Genomic DNA, 27,723 nt, shown 5'->3' on the forward strand with positions numbered 1-27,723 from the left:
CTGTATATGATGCCCCCAAACCTTCCACAGCCTAAATAATACACACACACACACACACACACACACACACACACACACACACACACACACACACACACACAGAGTAAATTTTATATGGTTTTTTTTTAAATAAATAAATAAATAAATCAGGAACCCTAATTAGGATATTGTCAAAAATTAAATATGCCAAAAACAGTCTTAAAAGAGGTATTGAACATGATTCCTATATTATTCTCTGTACTTGTGTGCAGACATTTCTTTTATTATAATTATTTTTTCTTTGACTATAGAGGAGTTGCATATTATTGCATATTTATTCCTCTTACAGACCATTTTTCATTTTAAGGACAAGATTTATTTTTTTTTATTTCACAATCAGAACGTTATCAAACAAACAGTAGTATTTTGAGAAGTGACCCATTTATAAAGACTCTTCTTAGGACTTGCTTTTATGTCTTTAAGGTAATGTGTTTTTGTACTACGGGACGTTGTAAGTGTTTAAGCCAAGACTGAAATTCTACTTCACTGACTGCTGGTGCTCGTATTTCCTGAATACGTGAATGCAACAACATGCCACGTCAGCTGATGTCGCCACGTAAAACTCACGTGACTGCTCTCCCCACGTGACATTCGTCGGACACTTGGCAACATCATGGCTGCAGCAGCGCAGTAAGTTGTGATTGATTGATGAATATGTATTTATTATACGCCTAATAATTAATAGAGTGGTGTTAGTGTAACCTGCTTTGCTGCATGCATGTTTCTCTTACGTTTTCGCGATATATGTTGCCAGCTAAAAAAACACCCTTTATTAACTGTCAAACTGCGCGATAAGTACCCGTTTATTAGTGAAATATGGGACTTCCTAAACTATTGATGCTTGCAGCAAGTTTTCGCTACTGTCTGTAATACTGTGACGCACTTTTGCTTTACTGCATGGATTTGTGTGTGTGTGTACCTAAACTGTTGGGTGCGTGCGTGTGTGTGTTTTAAAATTAGTATCAAAATTGAAAAATAATCCAAAAGTTACTAAATATTTCAGGGTATAACTACATAGAAAGGGAACATTATCTGAGCTCAAGGAACCACATGATTAAACGGAAGACGCAGACAGCCTAAAAACCACAGAAGAACTGGGACAAGTGTACCTTGAAAAGTTGTACACAAGTCTGCAACTTCAACCGTGCATTGCTTTAGAATGTTAGATATAAAGTAACTATATATAGTAAATTAAAAGTTGTCCTCAAGGGCTGTATAACAAACGCTGTGAATTCCAGCAAAATGGAAAACCAACTTTTGAATTACTTTAGTTTTTTTCATGAATAAAAAAAAAAACAAAAAAACTAGCTAGCTACAAGGCTATAGTTTTCACTTATTGTAATAAATTGGTTAAAACTGTTCATTTTAATTCTTAAATTTCAGTCTTGTTCCGAGTTTGTACACCCTGTAATATTATGCTGATCTCAACAAAAGTCAATTTTCTTGCAATTGTGAAACAACCCAGACTGACTTATTAACCATTATAAAACAATAAAATAATCTGCTGTGGTAATCATGAAGAAGTCTGCAGTCAGCACATATAAAGTTATCTCTGCTAGAGCGTCCCAGGCAATTTTCAGAGAGTGGAACAAACAGATGAGACACCTCACAGTATTATGTAATCTAGCACAACAATAGAAATTTTGCCCACAAAATTAGGGTTTTCTAATCTTAAGTTGTTGATACAGTTGTACTATACAAGGTATTATTCTTATTTCTGAGCTTTTGTTGGGTGGAATAGTTGGCTTCCAGTTTCATAGATTTTATCTGCCTTGCTCAATAATAGAAGTGGCTCTATTTTTTGCAGATACACACTTTAGCCAGTAAACTCAGTCAACCGTGAATGATACTGAAAGCCATCAGCCATTAAATTCTAGGAAGTTATGGATTAACCTTTGGTACAGATATGTTGGGTTTTTAATCTTATCAGCCAAGCTACGGACAGAGACCAAGATTTATACCCAAGACCTATCACTTACAAGGCTGTCTATCTGTCTGTAGCTTATGTCTTAACTCTTCCCAAAGGGAGCTCGGGCAAAGGTTCACCTCTCTCTTTAAAAGTTTGATAGTACTGAGCAAATCCTGAGGATTACTCCCAGGTAGAACTAAAAACACGACAGGTCATCTACTCCTGCTATTTATTCTGGAATAAATCTTTTTTTTATAGTGACTGTGATGTATTATTAGATAAAATCTTCATCACTCAACCACAATATTAAACTTCTAACACCACAATCTGTACGGCCCAATAGCAAAGTCCATGTTTTGATGGTTCAGACCACTTTTGCTGACACAACGAGGCCGGCACAGTATTAGGCAGGGTTTTGATGTTCTGTCTGAGTGCTGCTGGTTTGCCCTAACATTAATTGAGAATTGATCATTTATACTGCAATTATAGACAGATTTGGGACATATGACTCCACTGTGTACTACCACAGTGGTACAACATTAACTGTATGAATCATGACAATTAATCTTTTCTATATAAATATCAGGATATGAGAGAATAACTGAATGATGCAAACAGTGTGGTAAGTTTAGTAATTGTGTTTGCAGTCTTGTGCTCGCTGATACAGGGCAGTTCTAATTTTGACTCCAACTATGCATCATTTTCTCCAGCCACTACTCCACCCTGAGCCACGTTGAGATATTTTGTCTTCCTGTCCTTTCAGACCTGTCTACTGGCTGGGTAATGACACCCTGAGGGTGTCTGCTGCCCTTTTTGCCGAGAACCGACGGCGACTGTGCCAGGGGCTGAAAGCCAAAGATGGTGTGGTGCCAAAGTCAGTAGTAGTGCTGCAGGGAGGAGAACAGACGCAGAGGTACTGCACGGACACAGACGTCCTCTTCAGACAGGTTGGTACATGTATTGGTAGTGTATTTATTCATTCGTTAAAGGAGCCCAGCCTATCAGTGAGTTTGCTCTTTGTTGTAGAGCTACAGAGATTCCTTGTGTAACTTGATTACAAAAAATCCTTGAGGGAAATTCTTTGCTTCAATGCTTTGTTTAATCAGTGTAAGCATGAACATTTCTCTCACACAAAAACAGAACTGCAACAGAAACATATTTAGGAGTTTGCGTGTGAAGAAAAAGTATTACAACATTAAGCCCAAATGACCCCCAGTTTTCTCCACAAAAAGTAGGGAAGATGATGCTGTCGTAGTTTAATGTGGAGTCTACTCAGGTGTTAAGAGTTAAAGTGTGTTTTTAAGGTCTAAAACAGCAGGATTGCCATAAAAACGTTCTTCATCGGATCTTCATCAAACCACAAGCACAAATATGAAGACCTTTTAGCTCCTTCCATCCACCACCAGGTTTTGGCTTTTCTCTACTCCCAATGAGGTTTAGAATTAATTTCAAGAGCCTTCTGTTTGACTGCAAAGCCCATCACGGTATAATTTGCTCAGTATGGCTCTTATGCCTTGTTTAGCCACAACTGCACATGTTTAGCACCTATTAACATGTATTTTACTCATTACTTATCTATTCCATTATTTATTGTGATCTATTTTTCTTTTCACAGCACATTGGCCAATGTGAGTTGTTTTTAAATCCGCTTGTTTTTTAAAAATTTGAGTTGAATTATACACAGCAACAAATATACAACCAAGCTTTACAATAATTTTACATTAAAAGCATAAATATGCATCTTAGTCTGACACTATTTTTTAGTCAGGCAGCTTGCTTAAGGCTGACTACAGCCATCCCACTTTCTATTGAAGTGACGCCTTAGAAAGCAAGGGGTGAGTCTAAAAGGGGGGCATGGGGTGTACTACGCCATATTTATTTCAATAAATTATATTAATTAAAATGTAATAAAACTCTGAGCCACTGACCTGGTGCTGTTAGGCTGGTCACTGAATTATTATTATTGTTAACATAAGTTAATAACCAGGGGTGCATATAAGTAGTCTGAAGGTGCGCATACGCTGTCAAAATAAAAGACGCGCACCAGATAAGAAGTTGCAACACGCGTTTGCGTACATAAGATTTTCTGGAGGAGTACAGACATTAAGATGTCGAAGAAGCAAGCTCCTTTAAGCAATTACTTTGGTATTCCTCCACCTCCAAAGAAATGTCAGAAGGAGTCCGAACCGCAAAAGAAGCGCGTATTCTCGGAAAAGTGGCTGCAGGAGGTGAGCTGGCTTCAAGCAAATGGCAAACAGCATATTCTGCACCACATCTCTGTGCATGCTTATTAATAAAAACAGAAGTATTCTTATCAGATTACTCAATTAATCTAAACTTAATTTCTAAAATAATCAATAGCTGTAGTTCATTTTATCTGAACAATCAGTGTATTCAATTTGAGTGCACAAACACCTGACCTGGACAAAGTCAGGTTTCAACATTTGTTGTTTGCATATTCTTCACACCCTGCCACAAATATCTTGGACAACCTGTACACTGCATAGAAAAAACTTACCTGCATTTTTTTCTTGATTATAATTCTTCTACAACACAAACTCAAGACTGTTATTTGTTTGAACAGAAATCAGTCAGAATGTTGAAGGTTTACTTTTGATGTCACTTGACCTAACTGGCTGGACAAAGGAAAGCTCTTATATTTCCCATGAAATAATCTGAACAAAGCTAGTTCATTAATCCTGTTACTGATTCTTGGATTGTACAGGAGTCTTTCTTCCACTGGGCTTTTGGAGTGACTGAGGCTGACTGCTACGGAGCCATTGATGTGGACTCTGGGAAATCCATTCTTTTTGTTCCTAAACTGCCCGAGAGCTATGCTACTTGGATGGGAGAGTGAGTCACACTAATCCTCAAAGAGCAGTGTACAAGGCCAACATCAGCATCCGCTAGTCCATAGCAGTGAGCTATACCTTCAAGGAAGGGCTGACAGTTATGTTATCAGCTTTTAAACCTTGTGTATTTAATTGTGTATTTTATTTATTGTCAAATGAATATAATATATAATCATTTTATAAATACATAGACCTCCTCAGTCTTAGTGATTTAGACTATAGCAGTGCTGCCCTATAATATCAAGATCACTCACTCACTACAGAATAAATTATTCAGTTAAACTAGATTTATTTATTTATCCATAGTATTGTTTGGTTGTGTATGATGATCATTGAAAACTCTGGACACCATAGCCGATACTGACCATCTCACATGGTCATGCTCACTTCCCTAATCTAGAAACTTAAAACCATCTTTTGTCATATGACTCTTTAAGAAAAAAAATTCACTCAAAAGTAACGTGATCAGCAATTAATGTTCTAGGTTCTGCTCAGTTTCTTTCCTCTCTGAACTCTGTCCTCAATACTGCACTTCTGCTAGTGTTTTGTAACATAGCCCATCAGTAATGTTTTAAGAGACAAGCCTTTGAAAATTCGTCTGATTTTATGTGTATGTTTTATTTTGATTTTATGTGCATGGTTTGTCTAGTGCACTTGTTTTCATCAGTTTTATGTTTTTCGTTTATTGACAGGATCTTTCCCAAAGAGCACTTCAAGGAGAAGTATGCTGTTGATGAGGTGCACCACACCTGTGACGTAAGTCTGTCAGTGTTGGTCTTTACAGCCCATCCTCTCTGGTGTGATCTATTTTTCTGTATGGTAGCTGATCTTTAATGTTAATTGGTAAAGTCATGACCAGGATCAAAGGACATTAGTGCCGTTTTCCTCACATACGTTGCAGCTCTGAACTTTTATAGTCATTACCCAGCAAAGGTGCATTTGGCTCACTCATGAAACTAGAAACGGTTACAAGTGAGAAAAGTCAAAGAATATTGAATTCAAATTTATTGAAGAATTCTGTGAGACCAAAGGCAGCGATACACGTGTAACTTCCCAAGGGAAGAAAAAACTGAAACCTTATGCTGGGGCAATAGCACTAAACCCTTTAAGAACATTTGATCAGATTTTACTGGTGATTTTATACATACCCTGATAACTATTAGAATTAAAGTTAATTTACATAATGCTTCAAAATTACTGGCCGCATAAGTGCCTAGAGCCATTTCAAGATGAATAGCGAGCCTTGCTTTTAGAAGGACTTTGATTAAACAGTCTAACCTTTCAGCTCCCTGGTACAAAGTCAGTGTGACGTATAATTATACTGATGTGTGAAAAGCGCAGGTAATAGACAGGTGTATTCACAAGTAGCAGGTGGCCTTTATGCATCCTGCCTCCTGCATGCTACCCAGGCACCATCTGAGCCTAAATTAAACAGTATTTTCAGTAGTGAGAATACTGCTGATGTAAGCCATCTCTTGTTCTGTGCTACAAGTAAGAAAGGGTAACTTGTGAAATTGTGCTATGTGTTTTAAAACAGATATTATTTTTTTTAAAGAAGACTTGTCACTATGCTAGTTGCACATCTTGGCTAAACCCCTATTGACTAACAACCTTCTACAAGATATGTGCCAAATACATTTTTAGTGCAGGTCTTATTTGATTTATAGTTAGTTATTGAAATTCTAATAGAATATTCATGGAAAGGTTTGAAATGATTTCTGAGACCTGTTTGTATTTGCATATAATAGAACGATAGAACTAAGGTTATTTGTGTCAGACGGTGGAAAATCTCAGAGGATAGTCCTTTTTTTTTTTTTTTTTTTTTTTTTTTTTTTTTTTTTTTTTTTTTAACCTGTCCCGTTTGGTTCTTTTGCCATCAGAATTATTGTCTAAAGGCGAAGAAAGATGCCCAACGGATTTACTTTACCAAATGGACCATCCCAGCCTTGCCGTAATGGTCCATTTGATTCAACTTTTTATTGTTTATTTTATTTTCACTTGCTGAATACGGGACAGACTTGACTGGAGGAGAGAATGTGGAGAAAGAAAGAGGGAAAGAAAAAAACCTGAGAAGAGGGACGGGGAAAAAGGGCAAAAAACAAAAACCAACAGAATAAGCAGACAAAAAATACATATATCGATCACCTGGATCACCTGTTGAGAAAGAAAAAAGAAAGCAAGCAGAAGAAAACGAGAGTAATAAACAAGATCACAATGATATATGAGAATATGACAGTAAATACTAAATATTAAACATTATTGTGCAGCACGTGAGATCGACAGCGCACAGTGTGCTTTGAGGTAGGAGCCAAAAAGGGTGTAATTTGTGTGTGTGATCACCCGTGTGTACACCTGTGAGCATGAACGCGCTTGTTTTTAAAAGGTTCCTTCATGTAATGATCTGCTAGAGGGTGTGGGGGGCCACAGTCCCATCCTCCAGGGCATGAAGCAGGTATGGAGGAGATCAAGACTCCAGACATCCAGAGGCCCCCAGAACACAAGAGACCAAGGAAGACCAACAGAGGGGCAGCCGCGCCACTATCCCAGAAAGAGCTGAGGAGAGTCCCAGATGAGGGGTCACTCAGCAGCCGCGGAGCAGAAGCCAGGGGGGGTTGCAGTGACGTGCCCGTGAGCTCCGCCGGCAGCCAGCTGTGCCTGAGTGGCCGAGCCCCGGGCCGTGAGGCCGAGGGCACCCCATCCCCAAGGTGGCCCGAGCGAGCCCCAGGCTCCAGGCCCCAATAAGCAGCCGCCAAGGAGTGAGCCGGTGGGTACCTGGGCGCCCACCCCCGGAGACAGAGAACCACCAACGCACCGATGTCTGAGGGCGTCCGCCACCGGCAGGGGAAGTGGTGGGGGGAGATGGGCCTCCAAACCTTGGAGGGCCTGAGATGTCCTCAGAGAGGTGGCGTCTGATACCCAACCTGACATATAGACACAGACAAACAGGCACACACAGATACAAACATCTATTCCCACCCTCATGCTCTCATATACAATTGCTCAACACTCACCCAACGTGGAGACAGACATAGAGAGACGCTGTACACACAATCACACTCCCCAAGCGTACTCTAAGCCCCGAGTCTAGGTACCCTTGCCCCTGGAGGGGGAAACTGCACCCAGACTCAGGTGGTGTAACCCTTTTCCCTGCGGTGGGGAGAAGCAGACCGCCCCGACTCCGCAGCAGCAGGGAGGCCCCATACACCAGACCCCAGTCGGACGGCCAACTCCTCCTCCTAGCCCCCCTGCTCCAGCAGGCCGCAGAGAACGGGGGTGTAGGAAGACTCCAAACCTCCCTCCACCCGCTCATATGTACTGTTGATGTATGTGTGTTCTAAGGTGCATTTAAAACCCAGGAGGGCATGGAGCCACCTGCCAGAGCAGCAGGTAAGCATATAGCCCCTCCTGCTAGCCCTCAATGTCTACATGTATTTAAAATTGAGAGGTGGGCAACGACGCCAGGGGTGAGGTGTACACCCTGATGGTAGTTTGGAATCCGTGTAGCGTGCCCACCTCCAAGATCCTATATGTATGTGTAATGAGAGTGTGAGTAATGTGAATGTCTAAGTTGTGGGATAAAATTGAGGCAGAGGCAGCCAGAAGGGGACAGAGGGGGGGGATGTCTCCTCTGCACCCTGGTGACACACCCCTACCCCAAGGCCCTGCATGTGTGGGTGATTGTGGTGGAGCGGGAAGAGGGAGGCCGCTGGAGATGGGGAGGGAAGGAAGGGAGGGGCAAGTGACCCCTCCCTGGGGCCAGCTCCCCCGCTGACCCCAGTAGGCACCCCCATGCTGTGCAACCCGCCAGGGAAAGGGGGCCCAGGCCCATCCGGACCGGGGCCCAGTGCAGCAGCGCCCCCCGGCCCCACAGAGCCCGGGACAATTCACCTGACCCCACCACAGAGAAAACTGCACCCACCCCATCATCCACTCATCTTCCAGACTACACAAGACAATAGACGCCCAGGCTGAGATCTTCCTCCACCACTCCTGTATCTCCCCCTCCTGCAGAGAGAGTTCCTGAAGAGAGGAAAGCTCCTGCAAGATGTGACAACCTCCCCCACCAGTTGAAGAGCCCCCCAGGTGGCTCGATGCACCGGCGGCACCCCGCGCCAGGGCCGGGCCCCCATACACCCACCCGCCCACAACCTCGGCAACACACCAACCAGGACCCAAGCCCCTGAGGCCCGGCCAGGGCCCCAGCCCAGAGACGGAGCGCCCCCAGAACCTCACGCCCATCCCGGACCCACCCAGGGGCAGCCAGGCTACCAGGTCAGTAACCCACGTCCGTCAGCACAGACCCTCCCCTAGCCCCGCTGCACGCAGCCACGAGGAAACCGTCACCTAAGAGCCAACAGAGCCCCTAATTGGCCATGACCGCTACCCCGGGTTGAGCCCCCCAAGGAAGATGCTCCTGGGGAACCCCCCGACGCCCTAAGCCTGTCCCTACCCCCACACCAATCACAACAGTGAAGGTGGGACCAAACTATGGCCCCCCACCCCCACTAGGTGATGGAGCTGATCAAAGGAGCCCAGAGCAATTGATCTGATGTGGTGGCAGAGGCTGTATCAAGACTAATGTAATCTAATAGATAATTTCTATATTGGTTAGAATTAAGATTATTTTTATTTTTCCAGTTCATGAGGACTGTTTTCTTGGCTATGCATAGGGCAGTGAAAACCATATGGGCTATATTCTTTTCCGTAGTGACATTATCTAAGCTGCCCAACAAACATACTAAAGGAGAAGTTGGAATGTTACATTTCAGACACTTTGATAAGTCTTCACATATCTCACGCCAAAACTTCTGAACTGGTGGACAGAACCAAAGAGCGTGGATATAATTGTCCGGTGAATTGGTTTGGCAGTGTGAGCAGTTGTTGGTAGACGTAAAGCCCATCTTGAACATCCGATGACCTGTATAGTGCACTCTATGTAGTATTTTGTATTGAATTAATTGAAGACTGGGATTTCTAATTAAATGAAAGGTTTTTAAGCAAATCTGAGACCAGAAGTTTTGGTCTAAGTTAACTGATAAATCCGCTTCCCATTTTGCAATAGGAAGTGATATTGATTCATCTGTTTTAGAAAGCATTCTGTATATTTTGGATAGTAATTTGGGGGTTTTAAGAGTAAGAAATTGAACCACACTTGGTGGTGTTTGTAGTTCAACTTGACCCGGTTTAAATCTCTTTTTTACTATGGATTTAATTTGTTGATATTCTAAAAATCTTTTCTTGTTGATCCCATATTGTGTAACTAGTCTGTCAAATGAAATAAATTCTGTTCCTTCTAGTATATGTTCTAAATATTTGATTCCTTTACTACTCCAATCTGAAAAGTTTATCATATTATTGTTTTGTAATATGTCAGGGTTGTTCCAGATAGGTGTACGTTTGCATGGGATTAATGGAGACTCTGTCAACTTCAGAAACTCCCACCACGCTGTCAGAGAGGAGCTGATGTTGACGCTTTTGAAGCATTCATGTCGTTGGATGTTTGAGCTGATAAACGGTAGATCTGAAATCTCTAGATTATTGCAAAGTGCTTGTTCTACATCTAGCCAAGGTTCATCTAAGAGGGTATGTTTTTGCCATCCTGAGATAAACTGAAGCCTGTTGGCCAAGAAGTAGTGCTGAAAGTTAGGTAGTTCTAATCCTCCTTTATCCTTGGTCTTTTGTAGTGTTTTTAAGCTTATACGTGGGGGCTTATTTTTCCAAAGGAATTTGGACATATATGAATCTAGAGATCTGAACCAATCTTGCGGCGGTTTAGTTGGGATCATTGAGAATAAATAATTTATTTTTGGTAATACCATCATTTTTATAGCGGCAACCCTTCCCATGAGTGATATGGGTAGACATTTCCACCTAGCCAGATCACCTTCTACTTTCTTTAAAAGTGGGATATGGTTTAATTTAGTTAGATCTGCAAGCTTGGGAGAAACATTAATACCTAAATATTTTATATTTCCCGATTGCAGTGGAGTAGAAGAGGAATTATGGAAGGAGCAATTAATCGGAAGGACTGTAGATTTTGACCAGTTAATTGAGTAATCTGATATTCTTGCAAAAGAGTTTATCAGTTCAATCACCCCAGAGATATTGGTTTGTGAATTTTGGAGAAAGAGTAACACATCATCCGCATAAAGGCTGATTTTATGTTCCACGTTCTTGCATTTTATGCCCTTAATTACTGAATTCTGTCTAATTGCTGCTGCTAGTGGTTCGATAAAAATTGCAAACAGTGAAGGGGAGAGTGGGCATCCCTGCCTGGTGCCCCTCAGGAGACAGAAGCTGGAGGATGTCTGGTCATTTGTTCTGACACAAGCTGTTGGGGAATTATATAATATTTTTAACCAGTTGATGAAAGAAGATCCAAAACCAAATTTGTGTAAAGTTGCAAATAGAAATTTCCAGTTAACTCTGTCAAACGCTTTTTCTGCATCTAGAGAAAATATTGTAGTTTCAAGGTTTTTACTGTATGAGTAGTCTATCAAATTAAGTAATCTACGTGTATTTGTTGATGAGTGCCTACCTTTTATGAAACCAGTTTGGTCAGGATGAATTAAGAGGGGGGTTATTTTCTCTAGTCTCTTTGAGAGAGCTTTGCAAATTATTTTAAGGTCTACATTTATAAGGGATATTGGACGATAGCTTGAGGGATATACAGGGTCTTTGCCTGGTTTTAGCAGGAGATTAATGTTTGCAGAATTCATATTTGGTGGAAGTCTGCCATTTTCTTTGATTTCCAACAACGTTCTGTAAAAAACTGGTGCTAGAATCGTCCAGAATTCTTTGTAGAATTCTGCAGGAAAGCCGTCTGGACCTGGAGCCTTATTATTGGGCATATTTATCAGGGCTTCCTGGAGTTCACCTGGCGTCAGTGGCGAATCCAGTGCCATTGCTTGAGTGTCTAATAATTTTGGGAGAGTTATGTTGTCTAAAAACTGATCAATTTCCTTTTTAGATGGGTTTATTTGTGGTGAATACAACGTTTTATAGAAATCCCTGAAAATGTTGTTTATTTGTTTCGGTTCATATATTGTGTTCCCAGATGAATCTTGAACAGCACATATAGTTGTTTTTTCTTTATTTATTTTTAGCTGGTTTGCTAGAAATTGACCGGATTTATTACTATGTTCATAATTTTGTAAGCGTAGTCTTTGTACTAAGAATTTTGTTTTTTTATCAATTATCTCATTTAATTCTAGTTTTGTTTTGCGTATTTTGTTCAATGTTTCCTGATCTTGGTGGGACGCGTAGGCTTCTTCTAGTGATTTGATGGTTTTTTCTAATTCCTGAATATTTTTGTTTTCTTTTTTCTTTTTATGTGATGAGAAAGAAATTATTTTACCTCTCATCACGGCTTTCCCTGCTTCCCATAAAACAGAAGCTGATGTTCCGGGAGTGTCATTAAAGTCTAAATATGAAGTCCACTCTTTTTTAAAATATTTAATAAAGTCTTCATCTTTAAGCAGTGATGTATTAAATCTCCAGTTTTTACTTGGCGTAGTATTATTCTTGTGCATTAGTGTTAAAGATACAGGAGCATGATCGCTGACAGCTATAGGGTGAATCTCAGTGTCTGAAATGTCACTCAGCAGTGAGCTGCTGACCAAAAAATAATCCAGACGAGAGTAGGAGTGATGAACATGTGAGAAAAAAGTATATTCCTTACTGGTGGGGTGAAGGGAGCGCCATGCATCGCAAAGACCAAAGTCGCTCATATACTGTTTGATTATATTTGTGGACTGCCAATTACGCTGAGTTCCTGCTGTATTGAGCCTATCCATTTCTTCATTTAGTCCAAGGTTGAGGTCGCCTCCAAGAACAAGTGTGCCATCTAAGTGTTCAGAGAGTGCACTGAAAAAACTGTGAAAGAATGAGGGATCATCAACATTTGGACCATATACACTTACAATACATAGCTTTTTATCAAGTATAGATAGTTTAATGATTAAGAATCTGCCCTCTGGATCTATAACTGTATCGAGTACTGTGAAATTAATATTTTTATGTATTAAAATTGCTACTCCCCTTTGTCTAGAATTATAACAAGCTGAGAACACATTAGGAAACTCAGGTGTTTTAAGTTCATTCGAACCTCTAAGAGGTCTGTGGGTCTCTTGTAAAAGGACAACATCTGCCTGTAGTTTTTTGAGTTGGTTAAATATTTTTAACCTCTTTTCTCTGGAGCCAGCTCCATTTACATTCCATGTAACGAATCTCAGTGCACCCATAGATGTCTGTGTATAACTAGGGGTGTATGCTGTGTGTGTCGCTTAGACAGGTGGAGAGAATACATCACTTGTTCATAAATAAAGAGAGGGAGAGAGAGAAAAAGTGTGTGGCGAGATGCTCCCTGAGTCTGACTATGTGTGTGCATATTTACTAAGATGAGTACGCTTGGCTTAAATGTGTGTATCCTATACAACTGTGTGCGCTGTCTGAGTGATGTAAATGTGCTGCCGTTGAGCGCATGACTGTGCGTGATCGTGCTGTGCGTATGTGTCGAAATAAAGGATGTTGTTTGTGGATGAGTGTGGAAGCAGGTGATCGAAGCAGTGAAAGAAAGAAAAAAGAAAGAAACCAAGGACAAGGGTGAGCAGCATAAAAACAAGAGGGGAAAAGGAGAGAAGAAAAAACAAGAAGAGAGAAAAAAAAAAAAAAAAAAAAAAAAAGAAAAAAAAAAAGAAAAACCGGAAACATTCTAATCAAACCATTGACGGAGAGTGATGGTGTTAATACTGCTATGATATCACACCTAAGATGCGATTTGATACTGGTAAGTTAAACAGATGTTAATGCAAGTTAGTGTGAGTGGATGGGGAAAGGGTGTAGCGGATTCTTATCTGGTGTGAAGTTAATACAGCCACGGAGTGATGTCGGGGTCGCGGTGGAGCTGTCCGTCCACGTACAGCCGGTCCACAGCGATGACAGCGCGGGAGCCCTTCTGGATGAAGCCGCGTCGGATTGGGAAGAGGACCCTGCGTCGTTCCAGGATCTCTTTGGGGAACTGGTCGTTCACGCTGAAGTCCGTTCCTTTTAATTCCCTGCCGCGGCTTTTCACATGTTCCTTTTGTTTGAAGTGGCCGAATTTGGCCACGATAGGACGTGGTCTCCCGGCCGTAGCCCGAATGGGGCCGAGGCGATGCACCCTATCGAAGACGATGTTCTTCACCGTGTCCTCCGGCAGCTTCAGGTGGTTTTTGATGAAGCTTTTTACCGTGGCCTCCGCGTCCTCTCCAGCGGCTTCTGGAATACCAGAAAATACCAGGTTATCACGCATGCTACGAGCTTGTAGATCAATAACTGTTTCTTTTATTTTTTTATTTTCTCTATTGAGCTGGGTAACATTTTCTGTGAGACATTTCACCGACTCCCTTAGCGTGGCATTTTCAGCAGCGAGCGTTTCCACCTGCTGCTGGCTGAACTCCAGGGATTCTCGCAAGCATTTAAATTCCCGGTGAAGAATCTCCACCAAGGACAGCCTTGCGTCGAAGCTGGACAATCGCTTGTCGATTGACTCCAGTATGTCGGCAATATCTTTGCCGGCTGGCGATGTTGTGCCGGGGGAATCTGCCGGGCGAAGTCTTTTCGACGATGGCGTCTCAGATTTGGCCGGGGAAGATGCACTCTGGGCCTTCTTCATCACGAGATCCTGAAAGCACTGATCAATGTAATCTTGGAGAGCCTCTAAACTCTCCCCGTTGTTCTCCAGGGTGTTGGAGATTATTAAGACAAATATTGTTAGTTATAAGACAATTGATAAGTGTATTTGGTAATACTGAAGCTTAAAGGAATTTGTACAAATCTAAACTACCATTTGCTTAATTTTCCGCCAAAATCTCCGGCGTCTGACGTCAGTTACAACATGAGTCGCTTACCTTGTCCGTCACTTCCGTCACTTACCTCTCCAGCTCCTATCAGAGGATAGTCCTTAACCTTGTTGAGAAACTGTGGACAGTGCTTTTGGCTCCCCCAAAGCACATGGAGCATTACACTGATAATCCATTTGGTACAACAGTTCATTAGAATGCATAACTGAGAAAGAGCCAAACCACCCATACTCTTAGGGGGGCTTCATTTTGAATTTTATTATTTAAATTTGTAACCTGCACTTCTGTTTGCTTCATTTAACAGCCCAGTGTGAGGAATGCACTTAGGTTAAGGCTCTTTGTAATTGCATGTTTTGAGAGACTAGAAAAACGGTTATGTTTATCAGTGTTGACAGCAGATTCCCAGGGGAGCTGTACTGGTGGATTGACAGCACTAGAGCTATTCTGGAGGTGTTCATGTTAACAAATCATAAAATATATTCAGACTACAATATAGGAGTGTTCACTAGCCAGAAAATGCTAAGAGGTTGGCATTTAAACGATCACATAATTTTACAGTAATTTCCATGTTTACATTTTGTCCAAGTGATGATTCATTCTTCAGATGATATTTCAGGTATTTTAACATCTCTGCACCTGCTTGAGCTGTTAGATATCCTAATTAGTCACAGGTTAAGTTGCAACACATCTGCCAATTTTTCCATGAAGCAACACCAGCTTAACACAGTAGGTAAAATTAGAAAAAAATAATAAACTGCATGACTACCTACAAATACCCAAGACTGACGTCTAGAAAGAGAAAAAAGCAGTTGGTGGTGTTCAGCATTCAGATGGCAATGCTGCCTACAGAAGAACCAAAAAGAGAACAATATTTCTTTCTTATCCAAATCAGGTCATGAATATTTTAGGCAGCACTCAGACATGGGAGGTATTGATGCTCACACACACTTTTCATTGCACTACCCTACTTAAAATGCACAAAAATTGCCTTTAAATCGTTGAATTTGTGTTTTAATAGTATCTGGCATTTTTATGATTCTGTTGTGTTCTGTTTCTATATTTTTTTAACTTTTAAATAATAGATGCATTTCTAACCATGAGCAGATCATATATGCCTCGTCACTATATACAGGGTAAATGTTTTCATGTTTTAAATTTACAGTTGAGAATGAGAATAATTTTCTCACATTGCCATTAAAACTGTTCAGACACTATTCATCTGAGTGTCCTTTCAAACTATGTCTTATTCCAGTTTCTAAAAGTTGAGCTGCTAGAATGTAGATTGTAGATTTTGAAGATAAAGCGTGTTTTAAGACAATGGAGTGAATAATTTAGGAATTTTAGTTTTATTAATAATATTATAATTTGGCAGATACTTTTCTGACAGGCATATATGTTGTATTGTAGAGGGTGATAACATGTAGTCTTACAGAGTTGTTATTAGGGCTGCCACAAACAATTATTTTGATAGTCGACTAGTTACCGATTATTTTTGCGATTAGTCGACTAATCAGATCATGCATCCATTGGACGTAAAACGTACAGCTTATTGCACCAGCATGCATCTGCTCTTATATAACTATCATTAGCTTACAGCTTTAAGTGTTTAAGGTATGTGCTAACTAAAAAATAAAGACAAGATGATAGTTTATTAAATTTTAATGTTTGGTGGAGTTTAATAAACTCAGCCGTCTGCTCCTTGCTATCTAAAATATAACAGGACACTGGAGTATATTCTCCCGCATCTCACACTTCTGATAATCAGTTGTCTGCTTGACGTTTATTCAGCTGTGTAAAAACTATAACTTTAATCTCAGCCAAACCGATTTTCTCAGGAACAAATAAGATACTGAAAAAAGCCAAACAATAACATTTTTAAGTTATCTAAGTGACTTATATATCATGTTTAACCTGAGTAGCGAAAGACGGCGGTGGGTTTGAAAACGATTTGTCGGGAGTCCGGTGTTCTCACCGGCTCTAGTGAGCCTTGCCCCCGGCTAGCTATCGAGCTGGTGGGTAACAGACGTCTCCGAAAACGTCGGAGCGCTTTTGAAAATATGTGATGTCTTCATAAACTGAGCAGATATTTTTACACAGCTACATTCTCGTCTGAAAATATGTTAAACATTTACTTTGTGACCCAGAAAGAATAATAAGAGTAATATTAAAACTAACTAGCTGCCGCCATTGTTGGAAACTGAGCAGGGCCACACTATGAATTCTGGGATAGGTTGGGCCACGAAGCGACCCATCCTTCAAATCTGGGGAAATGAAGGGCGCATCGGAGTCTTCGAATTTGGACAGTCTTCGTCGTGTCGCTGTAACGTAATTGGCCTACAAATGCGGGCATAGGAGGATGCAGTTCCTAAATTTGAACACAGCTACGATACTGGACACTGCTTCTTCTTCTTCGGGGTTTAACGGCAGCTGGCATCCTTGTACATGCAGTGCTGCCATCTTCTGTTTCAGTCCGTTATTACACTCTTAAATCCTACTAGTTATTCTTGCGTCTTTCGGGATCTTACAAAGCTTCAAACGACGCGTCGACTATTAAATTAGTAGTCGATGATTTTGATAGTCGACATAATCGTGACTAGTCGACTAATCGTGGAAACCCTAGTTGCTATATATGTCCTTGGGGCCAAGGAGCTGATTCAGTCTGTTAGATAAGGAGCTCCGCTGCCTGCCCAGTAAGTGGTGCCGAGGGTGGTCAGGATTATCTGTGATGGATGGCAGATTGTTCGCTGACCTCCTCTCCACCACAGCTTCAGAAGTGCCCAGTTTTCCAGCCAGTCATAGAGCCAGACTTCCTAATTAATTTATTGAGTTTATTGGCGTCTCCGGCTCTGATGCTGCTCCTCTAGCACTGTAGAGCATTTTGGTGCGCACATCATTTCAGCTGCCTTAGGAACTCTGATCCATAGAGTTCACTTGGGGAGAAGAAGGGGAGTGAGGGTGAGTGGAGACCAGAGTTTGTGTGGAGGAGACAGCAAAGGGCTGTGAACCAAACCTGTTGATGACATCGTTTAGCTCATTTGCTCTCTCCAGGCTGCCCACTGGTTGTCTGTCTGTCACTTTAAACCCAGTGATTGTCTTTATTTTACTCCCGTAGGAGTCTTTGCGTTTCCTCAGCTTCACCCTTAGGTCGTGTTACACGCTTCTCAGTTCTTCCCTGTCCCCAGACCTGAAGGCTTTTTTTTCTTTTTATTAAGCAGATCTTTCAGGTCAGTGATCCAAGGCTTTATTGTTCTTACAGCAGCATAGCGTCCTGCTGGAGAAGCCACAGAGGCAGGATGGTTCCTGCCAAAGTCACCTTTATTCTGCCACCTGAAAGCAAAGGAAAACTTGTGCTTGTTATTTCTGCCGTTCTATGATATGTCTAATTAGTTTTTGTCTGCATTTCTGCAGATAGCCAATGTCCTGTCCAACCTAAAACCAGCAGTTCTCCTCACACTGGTATGTCTCACTCATTCTTGCCCAATTACAGCTAATGCTAAGCTCATGCTAAGTAGTATTGAATATTGCTGGTATGGGAGTTTTGCTGAATCATCCTCACCCTAATCCCCCCTCTGTACCCTGCTTTATGTTGGCTCCCACCTCAGTTGTATGAAAAATAAAAATTTTGTTTGCTACTAATTAAGCTCTTGTATAGTAGCACCAAATCTGTTTTTAAAAATTGCTGAACTCCTAGATACCAGAAAATATTTACTAAGCTGTATAAACATTTGAATTCACACGGTGGTGATGTGATCACTTGTTTGCCTGTTTTATATTTTTTCTGCAGCGAGGACAGAATACAGATAGTGGGAGCACTTGCCGTGAGGCCTCCTTTGATGGAATTAGTCGGTATGTTTAATTGGCTTCAATTTGCATTAACATAATTATACTTTGTTTGTGGATGGGGTTTTTTCTGTTTTTCACTAAGGATGCAGAAAACTCTTACATATACTTATTGTTGCTGATTAACCTAATTTCAAATATAATTCAATTAAACAAATTTGCTTGTTATTCATTGATTAATAATAGCATTGTCCTTGGCACTGGTCTTTGTTCTTTTAACTGCATATATTTGCTATTTTTATCATCCTACTCTAACCCCAGATACTTTTGAAAAAGGCTCAAGTACTTGTTTCAAATGAAATGTAACCATTTGCTTCATATTCATTTAATTTCTTTTCTTTTTGCTTTTCTTTCTTGGATTAGCTTCCAAGTGAACAACACTCTTTTACACCCTGTCATTGTGGACTGGTAAGTAATTAAAATTTGTCACTGAAAAAGTCCACTTGAGAAAAAGCACTTTTTGCCTAAGAGTTTGTTCAGTCAGATTCTCGCAAATCTTGGCAATTACAGCTGCCCAGTCAGGTAATTGTGTGTCTGCTATCAGAAACGGGGGCTTTTCTTGTGGTTGTTTCTTTTGCTTTCTTTTTTTTCCCCACTCTCAATTGAGAAGTGAGACTGTGTGGATGTAATGGACTTCGTGCTTGCCTGGTTGTCCTTGGCATTAGAGCTTGCACCCTCCAGATGAATTGACATTTTCTAAAATGAGGAGGAATGCTTTTCAGGCACACCTCATGGGAAGCAGGGCTTGATTGAACCCTCTGCCCACTCGTCTCGCTACAGCTCTTTTTTTTCCCTTTTAATTACTGTTACTGTTTGTTACAAGTGCATTGGATTATTCATGTGGATTATTTGTGTAGAAATCTTTATTTCATTTCATTACTAAGCCATCTTAGGTACACACAAAAAATGAGAACAGCATGGTATGAATTAGCAAGCAAAGTTTTAATTCAAGTGAAAGACTCACATTGTAGACATAAATATTATAGGTAGCTCTGCAACAGTAGCTTATAAAGCATCAATTGGAATAACAAAAAATGACAGATCTCATTTATATACAACTTACCTTAAAATTACTTAAAACAAGCTTCTCGACACATGATTCTTACACTTGTTGCTATGTTAGCAATGTATATTAGAAATGACTATTTCAGCCATTAGAGTACAAATGTTGCACTAAATGTGGGTACTTTTTCAAACTGTGTGTCCTTGCTCATCTTAATAATGACATTAATGAATGGAATCAGTCCAGTTTTGAGTTTGCATACTACAAGAATCATCCACCAAATAGCTGCCATGAAAATCCCCCTGGGCAAATTGACAGCATTGCTACTACCTCTCTTACTGGTGGTACCAAACTAGTTAAAACTGATTGTCTCTACAAGTTTTGAGATTGCAGCTAATTTCCATTTACCTCTAATAAAAATAAGGACATTTGCTTATGTTTTTTACTTAGTCACAAACAGAATTGCAGTGTTGCTAGCAAAAAGGTTTGGAAAATAAAGTACAGGTTAAAGAAAAATACACCCGTTTTCTTTTAGTCTGAGGCCTATATTCTGTATACTATATGGCTGTAGATCCACTGTAATGTGTAATGTGATTTTCTTAGTCAGAGAGACAGCTGGTTACTCCTTCTCTGTTTGCAGCCGTGTCGTTAAGACTGATATGGAGCTGGAGGTCTTGCGCTACACCAACAGAGTTTCCAGTGAAGCCCACAAAATGGTAAGTTAGCTCTCAGTTAAACAGGCCATTTTTAAAAACTGAAAGTAGTATATTTATGGAAAGAAAGGAAAAGGAAGGAAAAAAATCAGAGCATGGAATTAAACACGCAAAGTATCAAAAAGCTTATTACATTTTAAAACTCCCCCAAAGGTGTAAAGATCTCAGGATCCTCTAAGACATTAAACTGTTTAAACACTATCGATTTTAACTTCCTCCAGTAGCTTGGAGGCAAGCATTTAACTGTGATAGCAAGCTGTAACAGTAAGCTGTAACATTAAAGCAATACGTTACATCTGCACAGGATTTGACTCTATCAACATAAATAACCTCTTCAGGGGCTGAGCAGCAGTTAACCTCACAATTTTATCTGTCCTTTAAAGTCACTCACAATAAGTGTTGCGTGTGTGCTGTTTTAAAAAGAGAAGCTCCCAAATAAGCATCTCTCATACTTATAAAAACCTTATGCCTTTATGTAGTACTTCACTGCAGCTCTACAAAATACACTATTTTGCACATAAACTATGTAAAGAACATTTATTAAATGTGGTATAAAGAAGAAGAGCAGCATCAGAAATTAGCACATTTGGTTATACATTGAGCTAAAAGTAAACTACTTAATTATGATGCACTTCCAGTTGATTCTTTATCCATATAATCTTTAAGTATAACAACTTTAAACACACTAACGTGCTCTAGCAGCTCCAAATGCTTAACTAGCATAAGCAATATGAGCACCTAATTACTTAGCATATCCCTTCGTAGTGCGCATTACAAAGTGATTTTCAGCCTCCATTACTCATGCTGTGTTTACACACTGGTTGTTTACACCAGCAGAAATGTTTAACCACTTTATCAAAAATAGTAAAACTGATGCTCAGTTAAAATGTTTATTTTACCACAAAGCTTGGCTAGAATCCAGTAATGTCCCTGCAGTTAGCTACGGCAATGAAAAGATCCATCTGTTTCTTTATTTCCCTGCCATGTGTATCACACACAGTCAGCTTTGTCTGTGTTTAAATTCACGGGGGTATTGTGGGAAGATAAAACCATGGCACAAGATCATGGACATTTGTTTCATAGTTTGATAGAACGCGGACCAACACACCTCTAGCAGAGATTCAAAAGATTCCTTCCACAGTGCACTCAGGTACAAAAAATACATTAATAAGTTTTAAAAAAGCTTAACTTGCACTCCGTGGACATTGAAGATCATTTTAAAGGAGGATGGAATTTGAATTGAATTTAAAAAGGATTTAGAAAATAGTTTTCAAGCTTGCTAATCTCGTATATTGTTTTTCTTTTTTCTTTTTTGCATAGGTCATGAAGCATGTGAAACCTGGAAAGAGAGAATATGAAATGGAGAGGTCAAGTGTTTTGTTTTTTTTTTTATTATGAAGACATAAAAACTTGTGTTTGGTGACAAGACATGGAAGCACACTGCATTCCTTAGACTTTACTTAGTCTTGCTTACTTACATGATAATGAATTTTTGAGCAAGTGGACTTAGTCCACACTAATTTGGGTAGATGTTATGCTGATGCATTTACTATGTTTGACAATATGTAATTGGTTTGTTATATATTATAATTGCATTAGTTAAACCTTTGATGTGTAAAATTAGCAGCAGGTGATGATGAATGAATAAATCAGTTTAGATTACACCCTGGTGACACAGATGGAACAAACAGAAATGTCACACCTCTTTGCTTGCTTAGAATTATTAGCTCCAGTGTAGTAAGAAATCTGAAGGCCTTGTTAATAATGATGTGTAACGTAATGACTGGTTACTCAGTAACTGGCAAGTGTGCATATTGCTTCACTGCATGCTTCTGGTATACAAACATAGTATAGGATTACAATTCAGATTCAGTGCTTGGTTGTAGTTTTGAGGTCGGTGCTTAACAGAAGAAATATGTAATGGTATAAATATTTCAGTTTACTTTCTTCATGTCTGAGTATTCACTGCCCTTGGTGTCTTAGTAGCTTTCCATCATGCTCATTTGTGCTGTCCATGTAAGAGGAATCGTTTAACATCCTACACAGCTCTGCAATGCTGTCGAGATTCATAAAGGTGTTTGATGTGTTTGGCCATGTGATGATTAAAGAATGAGTGCTGAATGAATTCTTAAAAAGCATAGAGTCAGGAAAAGGGCAGAGGAAGCCTGTCAGGTAATTAGATTTTTTTCCTTCTATCTTTGCAGTCTTTTCCAGCACTACTGCTACACTAAAGGAGGAATGCGCCACACCTCTTACACCTGTATTTGTGGAACGTGAGCATTGACAATTCATTACCTGTTATATTTCTGGTATTAGAAATCAAATCGAGTCTGTTCTTCCTGGTGCCAAAAATGAATGAAGGAAAGCCATTGCTGTAGTGTTTTTTTCTTTTAGAGTTTAATACCGGCAATCGTAGCATACTGATCATACAATCGAGCAGTTGACCCTGACACCATAGCCCTAGGCATTAGAGCACCAAATACTCTGTTCCTCTATTAAGTTGAGCGCTCCTAGGGGGAAAGAAAAGACTTCAATTTTAGACAAAATTGCAATACATTGGAGGAAACTATGCTATTGCAGTACCTTCAAGGGTATATGACACAGTTGAGCAGGCTCCATGCATCTCTTCTGTATCCCTGGTGATTTGTTGGCCAGAATAAACTATGCTCATTAAAAAAAAACTGTATTAACATCCCCCCTTTAGCTGTGAGCTAGCAGCATCACTATGGATGAAAGATTTTGAAATGTTGTTAATCATGTTCTGGCCTTTTGGGTTAAAGGCCATGCATCATGAACATTGTAAAGATTAGTGGCCTGTAGATGAAAGCGTTTTCCTGTTAAAACTAGGGGTTTAAAACAAGAGACTAGAATCCATTTGATGCTTTAAAGTATTCTCTGCTTTGAAGATTAATATTTATTTATGTTTTGTGACTAGTTGTCTTTTCAATGTATGCATTGTTTATTCCCACCAGTGGCAATAATTCCTCTGTTCTCCATTATGGTCATGCTGGCGCTCCTAATGACAAGACAATCACAGATGGAGATATGTGGTGAGTACCGATGGGTTGGGGGTTTTTTTAATGACGGGGGGGGGCTATAACCACCTCATTCTTCTGGATCTTAATTCAGAATGTGTACAGATTCTCCTAAATGAGGCATTTCCCAGCATACAGTTTTTGTCAAGTACCATCACAAATGCCATCAAGTGACATGGTTACTGTTCTTGTGACCTTTAGTGACTTTGCCATCTCTGTGCATCTCTTTTTATCGAAAAGCATGTGGGACACAAACATAAAACATGTTGGAAATAAATTCTTTAATAATTCTCTAATGATTTTTATTTGTTTTGTCTCCTGCAGTCTCTTTGATATGGGTGGAGAGTACTATTGCTACTCCTCAGACATCACCTGCTCCTTCCCAGCTAATGGCAAGTTCACTTCAGACCAGAGGGCCATCTACGAAGCCGTCCTGAAAGCCTCACGTGCGGTGATGGCTGCCCTCAGACCAGGTTATATTATTTTACCTAACTAAAATTAAAGTGAGCAAATGTCATTAAAACTGAATCTGCTGTTCCTATTGAAACATAGCAGCATAGGGGTTAAAAACTAATTAATATGTTACAGATATAGAAATCTGTTTTTCTTAAGCTCAAATCATAACTGATCACCGTGAGAATACTTGTCTGTAAAGTCTTTAAACTGGTTACACGTGTGGTGTTTTCGGTAGTTACAAAAGTATTCTTTAGTATTCATTACAGTTGGAGCTTTGAAAATAATATCCTTGTGAATTACAGTCCCTAAAAAATTAATAAGCTTTTAAAATAACATGCATAATTAAATTTTTAACTGCTTTGTTGTTCATTGACAAAAATGCTTGTTTTGAAGGTGTGAAGTGGACCGACATGCACCGCGTGGCTGACCGGGTTCACCTGGAAGAACTTGTAAAGATTGGCATCCTACATGGCAGCGTGGAGGACATGATGAAGGTCCACCTGGGCTCTGTATTCATGCCCCATGGCCTTGGACATTTGCTGGGCATTGATGTGCACGATGTAGGAGGTTACCCTGAGGTGAGAACAGAACTCTTATGTTCTGCAATTTCACACAACAAAACAACTAGTCAGCAGTTATTTCTGTGACAGTCATAGTCTGAAGACAGTAGAGGACAAAAATATTTCTGTTACTGGAATATTGATGTGTCCTCAGCAATAAAGAGACCACTGGTGCAGAAGTGAGAGAGGAACTAAATTAGGCCAAGTTCAGGATGAGGACAGGAGCGAGGGGGAGATGAAATGTCATCTGAACTTTGAGCACAGATAGTTTCACGCTGTGGTGGAGGAATTTGTAGTGATATTCAGTTTTGACATGTAAATAGAGAAGTTGGTTAACCCTCAGCATTTCCAGTAGAACTACTGGATGTTCTCCTGCTGACAGCGACAGTATGAGAATTAAACTTTGAGGGGGTGGGAATCACTGAATGCAGTGCTCAGTGTGTGGATACATGACAATACTGTTGACTGACTTTGGTAAGTGTGACAGGAAAATATAAAAATGATGAATTAATAAACTTCCATGTTATATGGCTCTTATCCGTCTCTTCTTCTTGTTTGGGCAAAAAGCATTTTGATGATTTTACATAAAGTCTTGCATGAAAAACCCTGAAATATTTTGACTTTGATGAGCAAACTGACAAAAAATATAATACCATTTATTTATGGTATCAGATACAGTAGTTGGAGAAACCTCAATTTAGTCAGTTTTACACATATTTTAAAAGTACATTTATTAAAATAATGAAATAATACTACTGTCATCTGCTGTATAGGGTATCGAGCGAATTGACGAGCCTGGATTGAAGAGTCTTAGGATGGGCCGCCTGGTGCAGGAACGGATGGTTCTTACTGTGGAGCCTGGCATATACTTCATCAACCACCTGCTGAACCAGGCCCTGGCTAACCCTGCCCAGAGCTGCTTCATCAACAACCAAGTGCTGGCTCGCTTCCGTGGCTTCGGAGGGGTTAGTATGCTTGCACAGTTCTTTTTGTTGTTTATGTTGGTCCAGGGTGGTAACAGAACAAAGGGCCAACTGATACTGAAATTAATTCAGCTTCCGCTTAGTTTACAGTCTGACAGGATTGGTATTCTTTCATGATTTGCTAAAGGCCAAATGTGCAACTTTGAAGATAAAAGCTTAAAAGATTGGATAATGTCACTTTAAGCATGAAAACGTCAGCCAGTTTAAAATTTAAGGTGCTGCTATCTCTAAAATTGTGTCTGTAGAGTGTGCTTTTCCTTGTCCCACCATCTGTGACTTTTCATATGTAAATTAAACACTGCAAGATCTATTGAATGTTATGGTATTTTAGGTATTTTGTCATATTTTTGATCAATTCAAAGTCACAATAGAACCTAGATTGTCATACAAGTATTCATAAAGTCTATTAACTGAAAAGTAATATCACAAATATGTTTAGGCTAATTAATGTTAGAGTAACAGATTTTTTGTCAAGGCCATTTAATGACAAATCCTGAAAAATCACCAAAATAAATGTGAGGATGTATTCCTCCAAAGAAAGTAGTATAGTAGCTCAGATCAACCTAAAATACATTTCAAATTGATAGTTTGAGTTAAAATTTCTTAAACTAGGGTATTCCTACAAAATGAATCAGCAAATGAAAATGTATATGTAAAAAACTTTCAGTAACTGATCCAGCTCATTTCAAATCTTTGAATACCTCCTGCTTTTGACTCTTGTCATGTGTCACTAACCACTTTGTTCCTTCTTTCTGTAGGTTCGCATTGAAGATGACATCGCGGTCACAGCAGACGGCATAGAGCTGCTGACTTGTGTACCTCGTACAGTTGAGGAGATTGAAGCTTTTATGGCTGACTCCACCAAACCTTTCAGTCCAGTTGTTTGAAGAAACTAAATTAACTTTCATTGATGTTTTCTATATGATTACTGAGGAATATCAACAGTAATCAGTAAAGCTCAACTTATTTCTTGACTCTCATATCTTAATCATGAAACAGATACGCAATTGAGATCAGCAGCATCACATAAAGCTTTGGTAAAGTTTAAAGTTCTGATGTACATTAGCCACTGTCAGTTTTACTTGACAAACTTTACAATAATACAGTATTACATTAAAATCTTTGTGCCTCCAAGGAAAATACATTTTCTGATTTTAAAAAATATTCTTATATGTTCTTTTTTGTAAACATTGCATTGAAATTGCATTAAATAAATCTTTTAATTTCCAGCTGTGTAAAAGATTTCTTCATTTATTGGTCAGTTAAAAAAACATTTGTAAATATACAAATTGTTACACTTGACAAAGAAATAGTGCAAACAAGACAGTAATTAGTGTAAGTATGAATGGTGAGTACTTCAGTTACTCACCATTCATAAAGTATTACTGCAAGTAGGACTGCACTGATTTATTTGCAAATAAGACGGCATTTCGCAATAGCAAAGCAATAAACATTGTTTGTTTCATCAGTGCTGTATTGATGTAGCTGTGATGCAGTTCCTTGTATAATTACATTTGTGCTCATAGATGGTGTAGTCTGTAAAACAGATATTGTAGTGAAAAAAAAAAAAAAAAATATATATATATATATATATATATATATAATCATGATCGATGATCATGATTCATGAAATTGTGAATGTCAGGAAGAGACCCTGGCGGATGGTGGTGACAAGGAGGGGGTCAAACTGCAAGCTGGCACTAGCTGGGGCTCACTACTGGAGCTACTTATGGAAGCAACATCAATGGAAACACTCTCCAGGGTGAGGAAGAGAGCATACCAACTTCTCCCGCTCCCAGAATGGCTATGCATGCTATCCTGTAATCTTCCTAGAGCTAGGGAAGGTAACTGTCTCTTGGAAGGGCCGCCCGTTCAGCAGCAGAAGCTCTATACAGGGGGCTTCTTCCCTTTGAGGGCATGAACCCTGCCAGCCCTCTGGCACCCCTCTGGGCCTTAGCAGTGGTGCTGGAGGGGCTTTGTATCTCTCCATTTAGGAGGCTGATTTGAGGCATCTGTCTTTAAAGACAGCATTGCTACTAGCTTTAACCAAGCAAAGGCTGCAATATGCTGAGTCCTCTTTGTATTTTGCATGCTTATTTGGACAGGATGAAGGATTTTCGGAAAAGTGACCAGCTGTTTATTTCGCGGGCAGGCCTGTCACTAAGCAGCTGCTCTCACACTGGTTTGTGGAGGCAATTGCTCTTGGGTAGACGAGTCTGGGGCAGTAGACACCAGAGGGCCTGCAGGCTCACTTCAGCAGTGATCTGGGCCCTTTTTAGAGGGGTGACAATCCAGGACATCTGTATTGCAGTGAGCTGGTCTTCACCTCTCGCCTTTGTCCAGTTTCATGGGCTAGACATCTCCACTCCAAGTGTAGTCCGAACAGTGCTGGGCACTGGGTCCTTACTTGGATACTGGCTATTGTTGTGATTGCATGAGACAACCTTGTCTGGCAATACGGGAATTTCCATTTCCCATAGTGAGACATCAA

The 27,723-nt window shown here is 40.0% G+C and overlaps 1 protein-coding gene across 1 annotated transcript; it reads left to right on the forward strand.

The window, feature by feature from the left end:
* The first annotated feature begins 623 nt into the window (after positions 1–623).
* Positions 624–26,461, forward strand: LOC134631226 (xaa-Pro dipeptidase-like). The gene is made up of 15 exons (XM_063479358.1): positions 624–669; positions 2,712–2,895; positions 4,674–4,801; positions 5,493–5,556; positions 18,051–18,098; positions 18,427–18,488; positions 18,846–18,890; positions 20,126–20,201; positions 21,519–21,565; positions 22,403–22,471; positions 23,171–23,248; positions 23,558–23,706; positions 24,083–24,267; positions 25,023–25,214; positions 25,991–26,461. The coding sequence occupies exons 1-15, from the start codon at positions 653–655 to the stop codon at positions 26,117–26,119; spliced, it is 1,473 nt and encodes a 490-aa protein (XP_063335428.1). The 5' UTR covers positions 624–652; the 3' UTR covers positions 26,120–26,461.
* The last annotated feature ends 1,262 nt before the right edge of the window (positions 26,462–27,723 follow it).

Source organism: Pelmatolapia mariae, linkage group LG1 (assembly GCF_036321145.2).
Source record: "Pelmatolapia mariae isolate MD_Pm_ZW linkage group LG1, Pm_UMD_F_2, whole genome shotgun sequence".
Taxonomy (NCBI): domain Eukaryota; kingdom Metazoa; phylum Chordata; class Actinopteri; order Cichliformes; family Cichlidae; genus Pelmatolapia; species Pelmatolapia mariae.

Bases quoted from the DNA above. Each gene is read 5' to 3' on its own strand.
- LOC134631226 (XM_063479358.1), top strand. The intron at 2,896-4,673 runs GTTGGTACATGT...TGGATTGTACAG, and splicing joins CAGACGTCCTCTTCAGACAG to GAGTCTTTCTTCCACTGGGC. The intron at 5,557-18,050 runs GTAAGTCTGTCA...GCATTTCTGCAG, and splicing joins AGGTGCACCACACCTGTGAC to ATAGCCAATGTCCTGTCCAA.